The sequence below is a fragment of the Plectropomus leopardus genome, chromosome 4, assembly GCF_026936395.1.
Source record: "Plectropomus leopardus strain MGB_pleo_1.0 chromosome 4, ASM2693639v1, whole genome shotgun sequence".
Lineage (NCBI taxonomy): Eukaryota > Metazoa > Chordata > Actinopteri > Perciformes > Serranidae > Plectropomus > Plectropomus leopardus.
Window position 1 is genome coordinate 25,727,657 of NC_142179.1, and position 11,501 is coordinate 25,739,157.

Genomic DNA, 11,501 nt, shown 5'->3' on the forward strand with positions numbered 1-11,501 from the left:
TCTTGGTTTCACATACATTTAACAGAGTGAGATGAATGACCTTTCCCAAACAAGACAGCTGCGACTGCCAGAATCTCATTCGCCGGGAGGTAGAGAGGGCAGGATTGGTTGGGCTTGATGGTGCAATTAGGATGAGTGGGGATCCAGGAAGCTTGCTCTAAAAAAAAAAATGTTTGAAAGCAGTCAGAAATCTGGTCTTTAACTGAGACAGATTGTGAAGAATCAAATAAGAATGCTTTCTTTTACAATGTTTAAGTGTTACCGGTTTATTTTGAGACAGGACTCCAACAGCTGGGTCCCAGGGCCGTTTCAGTAGCAGTGACAGGGCCTCCGCACTTGGAGCACCAGTCTTTGCCGTCGTTAGCAACATTCTGTCAATCAGCAATGGCAACTTCCAAAACACAGAGAGCAACAATAATGACTCAGGAGTCCAGGATCTTGCAGATACTGATGCAGACATCAGACAGGAACTTAGTCTTACTTACCTTGCTTTTGAGAGTCTGCAACACATCCAGGTAAGCAGCAAGCATAGCGAGGCTTAAAGATTCAATCATGGTGGTGTGTAACCATTGCGTCAGTTTGGTGTCCCAGTTCACACTGGCTAATGCATGCCGCACCTTCCTGGCGCACTTGTCCACGGCTATCCTCCGCAAAATTGGCTCATTGGAAGCCTGAGGGAATCAAGATCACACAAGAGACCCAGTAATATTTCAAAACGTTCTAATCTAATGATTTAAAATAATTCACAGCCAAATCTCATACTTTGATTCAATCTACGAAACACTAAACTTAGTTTTGTCATGTCAATAATGCCAATTTACAAATGGCTTTCTAACTCCCAACACGTCTCTTTCCAACTCTCAACATTTCATAGTTGTCTTTCAGCAATAAGTCACTTCTTCCAAGATTTCAGGATGCAACGTATCCTTGATCGAGACGTGTATACACACAACAGACAGGTCAAGAGAAATTTAAGAATTCTTTGTAGAGAACATTTCCATAATGTTGCCATACACTTGAAATAACAATCTGAGCTTGTCAGTGGCAAAACAAGCACTTTTAGAGGACGTACACTGACACTGTGTTATTGCCCTGAGTGTTTACATTTGCAGCATGTTCCACGACTCTGGCTGCAGCGCTGACTGTCAACACTGGACCAAATTTAAAAAACTGTTGTCTTGATCAGTCACTTACATACAAAAACATGGGAAGATAGGTTCCAGGTTAAAAAAGTTTCCCTTTAACTTTGAAAACATGAAACTAAAAAAAACTGGACAGATGCCTTTTAAATGACGATACATGGTGATTTATCAATGACCTCCACGTTTCATTTATTTAAAGTTTAGCATTTGACCTGAATAAATAAAATCAATAGTTAAAAACACCTATTTGCATCAAAATGCAGATCGCAAAACTGATTTCGGCTACTAATAAAGAGGATGTAATCCTCTTATAATATCAGTTTTTTATCTCCTTCTTAGTTGAGGGGTTGTCACAAGACTCAAAACCCAGCAGTGTTTGGACACTTAAACCTTGTGCTTTTGGTCCAAAACATACTGTGCTGAGCAAGTTTTTTTCCTCTGGTAAAACAATACTCCTAAAAGAGGGCACTGTTCTGCAACAGCCTTCGAGATTGGTCGCATTGATTTGCTGAGTGTACGACTGATGAAAATCATTCACATCGATAATGACAATCCAATAAAGCAGTGACGTAAACCACATAAACCCTAAACAGTCCAAACAGTTATCAGTGCACTATATATTTTGTTTAACAGTGCCTTTGTCATCAAACAAGGGGAAAAGCAATCACACTGTTGCAAATAAAAGTAAGCATTGTACATACATACACTGTACAATTAACTGCTGGTTTCAGAGAGCAATAGCTGTTTTAATCTAGCACTCACAAACAGTGTTGAAGAACTTAAACAATGTCTTATATTTAAAGCTCTTGAAAACAGAATTAGATTAAATGAGCACAACTTACATTTTCATTGGCCAGCCGAGCCAGTCTCTCAGCTTGTAGAGCTTTAAGGACTTTATTAAACAGTTTGTTCTGAGCAACTGACCATCCAGTCCTGAAACAGATTTAAAATCATGTCAAAAGAACACACTGTAACTGAGACACTTTCAATCATAACTTCTCAAAGAATATGAATGTTAACTAGACAATAAATGAACAGTGGCTCACTGCAGATGTTTGCTTACTTGATTACATGTTCCTCCCAGTCATCTGGGGGTGGAGGGCTCTCAGCAACCGTGCGAGCGAACAGAACATGCCGCTCACACTCCTTCATCACACTAAGAGCTTTCTGATTATCATACAGAGGAATGGGTGTCGGTGTGACTGTCTCCACATCTAACACAGAGTCAGAGTCTCTGCAGACAAAAAAATAACATAAAAAAGAATATTAAGTCCCTGTAAGGCAGGAGACAGCTGTGGTCAAATTGATCAATAGGGGATACTAGGGCTAAGAAATAGATTTGGAAGCAGATGACAATTCCAAACTGTAGATTATGGGCTTTTTGACTCACGACAAAGCTTCAGGCTGACGGCGAGGGGTAACGAACAGCGTCCTTGTGGGCCGGGCACTGCTGGCATCTGGGTGGGCATTCCATGGTTTGGCATAGCTGTGGTCCAAAAAGACCAAATCTAGTTCTCTTTCGTGAGCTGACAGCTGGAAAAGCAAGGACGTGCCCATCTTCCGTGCTGATATCTGGAAGTCTTTATCCCCACCACGATGCATCCTCTTCTTGGGCCCCAAAGGGCCCGTGAAGGGCTCAACAACTTGTGTGGATTCAGACCAATCTGGGAAAGAGAAACCAAAATGTACCTAAGAAAGGAGATAGTAGAATTTTTTTCCCTTTGCCCTCCACTGAGGAGCTTAATATAATATATATATATAACATAAAATTGCAGTCTTATTTCACAAAAAAATGATCATTTTACCAATTGCAATAATACTGTTAACTAAGTAGTAAATGAGTTACTCATCAGACTTAAAAAGTTACAAGAAAAAGAAAAAAATAGCTTCAGCCTTCATCTTTCCAGTCTATATTGTTTGTTTTCCTTTTGCATTTTCCTGTTAATTTAATACCTTGAGGTTATCATACCATTTTTATGTGCATTCTTGGAAAATTGTTAAAACCAAAATAAATGACCATAACCAAACTAGCGTTATCTTAGATCTGATCTTAAATGTGAATATATACAGCTTTGTTTAATTCTACTGTAAACAGCGTATCTTTAAGTTTTGAACTGTTGATCAGCAAAAGACATTTAAAGGTGACACTTTGGCCGCTGAGCAAATGATGGACATCATTCAACAATTTTCTTGATGTATTTAATAAAGGACTAACCAAAGGGAATCCTTTTTAACAGCCCCAACATAATCTGACATTCAAACATGCAGTTGTTTAGTCCACGGTGAGCACCACCCATTATTATCACATACGTGCTGGGTATAATTACCTTAAACTGACCTTCTCAACCATTAACACGTCGGTTAACTATGGTAATTTTACGTGAATACGAGCTCAATATTAATAATTAATCTCAACGCTGTGTGGGGACAGAGGATTGTGGGCTTGTCTGGCATGCTAACGTTAGCATAGCAAGCTAAAGGCTAACAAATAGCGCCATCGCTGAGTTAGCTGCTCACCTTTCCGCCTTGTTACTCCATGTTGGTCGAGATGGTTTAAACTCTTCGTTTGAACCAAATAACACCAAAGAAAGACGTATTTCTGTATTAATTCTAGAGGTTATATAAAACACAAATATTCAGTGCGCACAAGCCTCACTTCCTTTTGTTGTACGATTTGTTGCCATGTTTGTGTTGACATCCCTCCTTTTCTGAGCAGTAGAAACAACTACGACATTCAGGACTTCATTTCAACAAAACTGGCAACCCAGTTTGTGGCGCGTCATTGAGTGACGCAAAACGTGGACTGGATTACAGCAGAGTCTGGATCATTTACGCCCTCTGCAAAAATACTCAATGTTTACTACCTTAAAGTAATTAATCTAATTATCAAATGCGTGAGTCTGCTGCTGTTTAAAATGATCTTTTTTTACTTTACTGAAGTACCTTGTGCCTTGGTTGATAATTACGTTAGTTAAGGTCTGTTTTTCTCTGAGTTGGGGGATGACTAGGGTGTCACGTTAGTGATAGTTTTCCTTCAGAGTCCCTGAATGACTGACTGAGTGCCTGACGCTTGACTTTTAAACTGGATGTTCTTTTTTTCCCTATGTTGCGTTAGATGTACACAAACAGTGGTGACCTCTTTCTCTGAAAGGACCACCCCTTCACTCCCCTTACATAATTCCAAAGGTACCTGCGGACACACTGTTTAAGAGTCAAAGCCTGTCATTAAAAATACAATCGATTTTATCTTATTACCTAAACACTTTTCAAATCGGATAAGTTTGACTGCCACTATGGTAAGTTTTAAAATTGTTGAGCTATAACATTTTGGTGAAAACTGTTTGGTGGAAGTTGATTTTTTTTCTAGACAGTGTAAAGTAATGTCAATAATGGAGGTGAAGTGAGCAGTTATAAAAATGTTTGTTTCTGTTTTTCTGTGAAGAAACTTTTGGCCCTGGCTACTCTGCTCTGTGCTCTGGTTCCACTGATAAGCCCACATTGCTACGGCAAACCTGAGACATCAGGTAAAAGAAAAAAACATACATAGCATACAGACATATATAAAACTACAAAAATCTTGAAAAATATTTATGTTTTTAATTCCACATATAGGCACCCATTGTCAGGATTATGCGGATAAGACATGGCATGCTGTCGGATCTTCATGGAGGAACAGTAACTGTATGGACTGTACCTGCAGTAGATGTTGCTCTGCGTAAGTTTACAGAACCCATTTTCATTTTTAAATGGGGATAAGTTTTATTTTTCTCTGTATTTACATATTTAAATGTGTATTTGCAGGTATTCGATCCCCAAACAGTTCCCTCCCGACTGTGAGTCAGTTTTCGACTCAGAGGCCTGTGAATACATAGTGCGCAAGAAGAACGACCCAAGTGTACTGTGTCCTATTTATGGTGCAGTAGGGAAGTGATTGGTGGTCTGATGCTCGTAAGTTCTTTCATGGGCGAGATGCACACAGATGTGATCCCTCAGTTTCTTCTCACCAGAAAATTCACGTTTTACTAGTTGTAACACATGACCAAACAGAAAGCAAAGCTGCCATAAACTGAAAATGAAATACTGACTCAAATAAAATTTCAAATGAATAAATAAATAAATCATATGATTTTTATCATATTTTTGTTTGTATGTGAAATTGGACATTTCTAAAACAGAAAAACATATACCATGTTAAAGGGGTACTCCACTGATACAACAGTTCAGTTGGATGGCACACCAAAAACCTAAGCTAATAACTGAAACTCTGGAAATGGATTATGCTGTTGAAGTAAAGGCAAGTTGAGAACAATGTCAATTTAGAGAGTTAAAGAATCGGACACTGACATACTTTGGTTCACAGCTAATATTTAGAAATAATCTTATGTGCATAGACTACTATCGGCACAGTTAACATTTTGAATTCCACAACAATTTTGTTTAAATATCGCTGCTGTCTGGTGCAAACATCCTATCTCCAAAATTTTTCAGGAATTAGAAAAATCACTGTGTTTTTAGAAAGGTCCAGTGAAGACAGGATGTTTAGTCACAAGCTCTTTTAAATACATTTCATTGGCTGAGAAATGGTAAAAACCACTGATAAAAACTGAAGATAGTGAAATGTGGAGATACAAGGTTTGCATCCAACAAGGACAACACAGGTGATTGTTCTTCAAATAGTCTAGGTGTCCTTTTTTCTTAAAGAGACAAACATAGCCTATAGCTTTATTTGAAGGAGTACATTGGGCAGCAAATGCATCAAGGGGACAAACAAGAGAAAGTTAAGGGATCATCAAGTACAATACATGTTCTAGGAGGCATTAATGTTTATACAGAATTTCCTGGCAATCAATCAAAGTTGAGACGTTTCAGGCCACTGTGGTGGACTGATTGATTGATAGATGACCTATGGTGGCTCATCTGTTTGTGGCACAAACATAATTTAACCCTCATTTACTGGAAGTTCCAGGCAGGTAAGACAGATCACCCCCATTCAGACAGACTGTTTTATGTTTCTATCTGACCATCATTTGGTACTGACAAGTCTTCTTATTGTTGCTTCTTAAATAATTTGGGGCTATAACCTGTTTTTTTGTTTTTGTTTTTTAAAGAAGCCTATATTGTTTATTTTCATAAACAAAGGTTTATACAACCTTCATGTAGTTCATGTAAAAGTCCTCACATTTCAATGGATCCAGTGCAGTGCACATAAAAAATCATTTCTAATTCCACTTAACCATTTAGAAGAAAAGTCAGTTCCAGTTTCAATATGCATTGTAATGCAGAGACTTGTTGAATTTCCCTCGATTTTACTTTCTGAAATTGTGCATAAAATGTGGGAGCGAACAGGTAGCCTAGCTACAGCCAAAGGTTACAAGATTCAAGGAACTCACTGCACCACGCCAAAGAAACAACTAAGCTTTGAGCTCCAAAGCCGAAAGCTAGTTCCATTATTTCTACGAGAAGGCAGACATCTCTGGCCAATATCTCCAAAACTCTGCAACTCACACCAAAACAATCTTGATGGATAATTAGCACTACAGGTGAGGGGGAAAATACGTAGTTTTGATTTGGGGTGAACTGTCCCTTTACAGTCTGAAGTTTTTCTTTTTTTGGCTGTTAGTGCAATAAGCAAAGCTGCTAGAAATCACACTAATACAATTTCAGTTTATACTTCTTCCCGCTCCTTTTCGGACATGTAAACTGATTTATCCATGATTTATTATTTCACTGCTTGAAACTATTACTCTGTTTTCTTTTTGATTGTTTGTATGATCACTTTTCTTTGTTACATGTTCGAAATAAAAACAAAAATAAAAAAATTTCAAAATTTTAAATGAATGAAGAAATAATACAAAACACAAACCATGTTGGCACTCCATCAATTTTGCTCTTCATCATGCTGTTCCTGAGGAGTTCACCTCTGACTGTGTAAACAGTTGTGTAGAGAGCGTCTGGGTTCTTTTCCAGAAGTAAGAAAACTTAATTTCTAATCGACATCTGTAAAAATGGTAATTACCAAAAACAGCCTTGAAAGGAGAGGCTTGTCAATATGTCCTGGCTCTCGTTATGTGTCATGATGAGTTAGTGCGTTTAAAGGCGTGTATTTTAACCAACAGATGTCCAGGACTGATAATACTTTAGTTTGTGTCTCAAAATGCAGTTAAAAAAACAAACACCAAACTGAATTAGCCTCATTTTGGAGAGAACTAAAACAGAGACTCAGACTTCAGAGTCACCTCAGGTCACGTGGCACTTCAGCTAAAATCAGTTTAGTCCCAGTGTAGCTGGACAGAATTTCCAATGGCATCAAAGGATTGAAACATTTTGACTCCAAAACACTTACATATAAAAATACATGCCTCTGAGAAGATTGTGTCAGATCTTTAAATGATTTAAAACGTGTTTTACTGAATGTCCTATTTTTTTCATTTTTATTTGTTCAGAGAAATACAAATGGTGCTTCCCTCCTTTAGTGAAGTGACCACCCCTTCAACCCTCTTATTTAATTCCAAAGGTCCCTGCAGACACTGTTGAAAACAAACAGCCCTTCATTATAAATACAATATATTTTACCCTCTTTCCTAAACGCTATTCAGACTGGACAAGTTTGACCGCCACAATGGTGAGTTTTAAAATTGCTGAGTCTGGATCATTTACTCCCTCTGCAAAAATACTCAGTGTTTACTACCTTAAAATAATTAATCTAATTATCGATTGCGTAAGTCTGTTAGTGAAGATCTGTTTTTTTCTGATTTGGGGGATGACTAGGGTGTCACGTTGTTTTTTTGTTGTTGTTGTTATGTTTTTTAAATTTATTTATTTAATATAAAGAGATACAGAGATACAAAAGGTTTTCCATCAGAGTCCCTGAATGTGAGTGAGGGGATGACCCTTCCTTCACCATAAAAGAAGAAAACAAATTTTCTAGCTCTGATAAATAGTGTAATTTAAAAAAGACTTTTAAACTGGATGTTCTTTTTTTTCCCTATGTTGCGTTAGATGTACACAAACAGTGGTGACCTCTTTCTCTGAAAGGACCACCCCTTCACTCCCCTTATATAATTCCAAAGGTACCTGCGGACACACTGTTTAAAAGTCAAAGCCTGTCATTAAAAATACAATCGATTTTATCTTATTACCTAAACACTTTTCAAATCGGATAAGTTTGACTGCCACTATGGTAAGTTTTAAAATTGTTGAGCTATAACATTTTGGTGAAAACTGTTTGGTGGAAGTTGATTTTTTTTCTAGACAGTGTAAAGTAATGTCAATAATGGAGGTGAAGTGAGCAGTTATAAAAATGTTTGTTTCTGTTTTTCTGTGAAGAAACTTTTGGCTCTGGCTACTCTGCTCTGTGCTCTGGTTCCACTGACAAGCCCACAATGCTACAGCAAACCTGAGACATCAGGTAAAAGAAAAAAACATACATAGCATACAGACATATATAAAACTACAAAATACTGAAAAATATTTATGTTTTTAATTCCACATATAGGCACCCATTGTCAGGATGATACGGATAAGACCTGGCATGCTGTCGGATCTTCATGGAGGAACAGTAACTGTATGGACTGTACCTGCAGTGGTTGTTGCTCTGCGTAAGTTTACAGAACCCATTTTCATTTTTAAATGGAGATAAGTTTTATTTTTCTCTGTATTTACATATTTAAATGTGTATTTGCAGGTATTCGACCCCCAAACAGTTCCCTCCCGACTGTGAGTCAGTTTTCGACTCAGAGGCCTGTGAATACATAGTGCGCAAGAAGAACGACCCAAGTGTACGGTGTCCTATTTATGGTGCAGTAGGGAAGTGATTGGTGGTCTGATGCTTGTAAGTTCTTTCATGGGCGAGATGCACACAGATGTGATCCCTCAGTTTCTTCTCACCAGGAAATTCACGTTTTATTGGTTGTAACACACGACCAAACAGAAAGCAAAGCTGCCATAAACTGAAAATGAAATACTGACTCAAATAAAATTTCAAATGAATAAATAAATAAATCACACATTTTTTTCTTGACTTATTTGTGTATATTTTTGTTTGTACGAGAAAGTTGGACATTTCTAAAATAGAAAAACATAAATCATGTTAAAGGGGTACTCCACCGATATACAACAGGTTAGACAAACACACCAGCCCTTCATTATAAATACAATATATTTTACCCTCTTACCTAAACGCTATTCAGACTGGACAAGTTTGACTGCCGCAATGGTGAGTTTTAAAATTGCTGATATAAAATTTTAGTTACAGCTTCGTGAAGCTGAAGACACTGTTAACACTCTGCAGACTGATTCATATGTGTTTAAGGAAGGACGACCCATCCGTACTATGGCCAGTTCGTGGTAAAGCAGGCTGATGTAGTTGCAGTGTTTAGTGGTCTAAAGGTGTGAATTCGTTTTTTGTTTTTTTTTGTCGTTGTTGAACTAGAGAGCAAGAGCATGTAGATGCAAGCCCTAACTGGCTTCTCACCAGGAAACACTATTATCCATACTATTCTTCATGATTTACTCCTTATTTGGTTGTATAGGAAAGAAAAACAGAAAAAAATACAGCTCCCATATAGCATGGCAGCGCGAGAATTTATGTCTCATATTTTTGTCCACAGAAAACTCAGCAATGCTCTTCTTGAGACATTTTGCTCAACTTGTTGTAATCTCTACTGACCAAAAACTTCTGTGACCCTTCACCTTGATCATCAATGATTTACCTCCTTTGTCGAGCTCTGACATTTAGCCCACAGACAACTAGGGCTTATAGGAAATGATTAAAAGTTGTTTAAGGCAGCAGCTAAAACACATAAATACTAAATAAACAATATTAGATGGTTTTTCACATAAAAAAATTAGTCCTTTCTTATCTAAGCACACAAAACAAGTCACACGACATACTGTTGTCCTTCCAAGGTTGAGTTTTTAAGTTACACTAGCATATTTACAGAGGTCAATGAGATTTCAAATGAAGTTTTCTTATCCTGGAGCAGAAGCTTGAACAGAAACAGAAGTTCCAGTTTCTTCTGTGGTTAGGATAAATGCTTCCAGCCACCAATAACTTTCAGTGGACGAGTATTGTTTTAAAGGGACGGGTCATCCTAAAATCAGAAGTACATATTTTTCCTTTGACCTATAGTGCTATTTATCAGTCTAGATTGTTTTGTTGTGAGTTGCCGAGTGGTGGAAATACTAGGTGTGAAGATGTACGCCTTCTCTTCAATATTATGGAACTAGTTGGCACTCGGCTTGTGGTGCTCAAAGTGTAAATAAATAAATAAATAAATAAATTGGGGAAAAAACAAGAAAAAACTCAACGGCAATGTTTTTCTTCCAGAAATCATGACCTTGTTGTGAGCAGTTTCATGTAGGAACTATTTTCTTTACTGAATCATACCTGCAACCGCATCACTGAGCAGAAAGCAGCGTGTATCTACTCATGAACTGTTAATAAGCTCAGCGGTGCAAGGTGAGTTAGCAGTAAATGTCCACACCTTCTGCGTCCCCATTGGTTTCCCCTGGTAAAAATAATTGGAGCACACCGCAACTGTCTTTAAGAGGTGGTGGTGCATTCATTTTAAACTAGGTAATGTTAAAAACGTAGTGTTATCTTGTAAAACAAGACAACCTAAGGCATCCATTGGTGCTGACCGTGTTGGCATAGCATGTCAGGAGGAGGGCAAAATAAAGCTCCAAAGTTTGAGAGGAATAACTGCTGGGCCACTTTCATATATGACAGTGGGTCTGATGAGTGCCGCTGAGTCTCCCTCAAACTCGAGAAGGCCTTTCCCAGTAAATGTTTTGCTGCTTACAATCAACTTACTTCTTTAAATTTAAGCTATGATTATTACGATTTTTTTGAAAATGACAGTAAGCCTATTTGAACAATAAATAGACTATACAGATACATAACATATTAAAACAGCATTGTTGTGGAACTAAAAATGTTAACTGTACCAATATTACTCTATAAACATCAGATAATCACTAATATTAACTGTTAAATAAGAAATCAAAGTATATCACTAAGCGATTTCTTTTTTTCTAATACTGACATAGTTTTTAACTCACCGATATACTACAACAGCATAATGGAATTCCCGAAATTTTGTGATTGCTTTTTGTTTTGGTGTGCCAGTCGAAGAGTTTCAGTGGCCCCGACTGGCCACCCCTTCTGCCACTGCTTTACAGACTTCACAAAAGTTAAAGTTATTGCAGTTTTACAGTATTTTGGTGTCACAGAGTTTACATCGTAAGTTGTCTGGTGGTTTAAAAGCAGCCACCAGCCACTTACCACCACTAGGCGGCAGGACAAGCCAACAGATTCTGGTGTTTCCACTGTATTGTCTTCATCACTCTTTTCCTCTG

At 37.7% G+C, this 11,501-nt stretch overlaps 2 protein-coding genes across 5 annotated transcripts in view; one reads left to right on the forward strand and one right to left on the reverse strand.

The window, feature by feature from the left end:
- Window positions 1-11,501, reverse strand: part of kansl3 (KAT8 regulatory NSL complex subunit 3) — a 52,790-nt gene that overhangs the window by 12,040 nt on the left and 29,249 nt on the right. Inside the window, exons 2-8 of one of the 3 annotated variants that reach the window (XM_088076942.1) lie at window positions 11,428-11,498; window positions 2,533-2,806; window positions 2,206-2,376; window positions 1,985-2,075; window positions 486-671; window positions 263-391; window positions 41-157 (exon numbers count right to left, since the gene is read on the reverse strand). In XM_088076942.1, coding sequence (XP_087933068.1) covers window positions 41-157; window positions 263-391; window positions 486-671; window positions 1,985-2,075; window positions 2,206-2,376; window positions 2,533-2,744 — 906 coding nt within the window. In that variant the 5' untranslated portion in view covers window positions 2,745-2,806; window positions 11,428-11,498. Of the gene's footprint in view, window positions 1-40; window positions 158-262; window positions 392-485; window positions 672-1,984; window positions 2,076-2,205; window positions 2,377-2,532; window positions 2,810-3,659; window positions 3,849-4,583; window positions 4,662-11,427; window positions 11,499-11,501 lie in introns of those variants that run through there. The other 2 variants (XM_088076941.1, XM_088076940.1) reach the window with 2 other exon arrangements.
- On the forward strand, window positions 7,625-9,162 carry msmbl (microseminoprotein, beta-like). 2 transcript variants are annotated; one of them, XM_042488810.2, is made up of 4 exons: window positions 7,625-7,764; window positions 8,469-8,550; window positions 8,638-8,740; window positions 8,827-9,162. In XM_042488810.2, exons 1-4 carry the CDS (start codon window positions 7,762-7,764, stop codon window positions 8,954-8,956), a joined length of 318 nt encoding a protein of 105 aa, XP_042344744.2. In that variant the 5' UTR covers window positions 7,625-7,761; the 3' UTR covers window positions 8,957-9,162. The 2 variants fall into 2 exon arrangements, with proteins under 2 accessions (XP_042344744.2, XP_042344745.2); XM_042488811.2 differs by lacking the exon at window positions 7,625-7,764 and adding an exon at window positions 8,157-8,322.

Coding starts and splice junctions, on each gene's coding strand:
- msmbl (XM_042488810.2), top strand. Junction 8,551..8,637: donor CAGCAAACCTGAGACATCAG/GTAAAAGAAAAA, acceptor TTCCACATATAG/GCACCCATTGTCAGGATGAT. Junction 8,741..8,826: donor TGCAGTGGTTGTTGCTCTGC/GTAAGTTTACAG, acceptor GTGTATTTGCAG/GTATTCGACCCCCAAACAGT.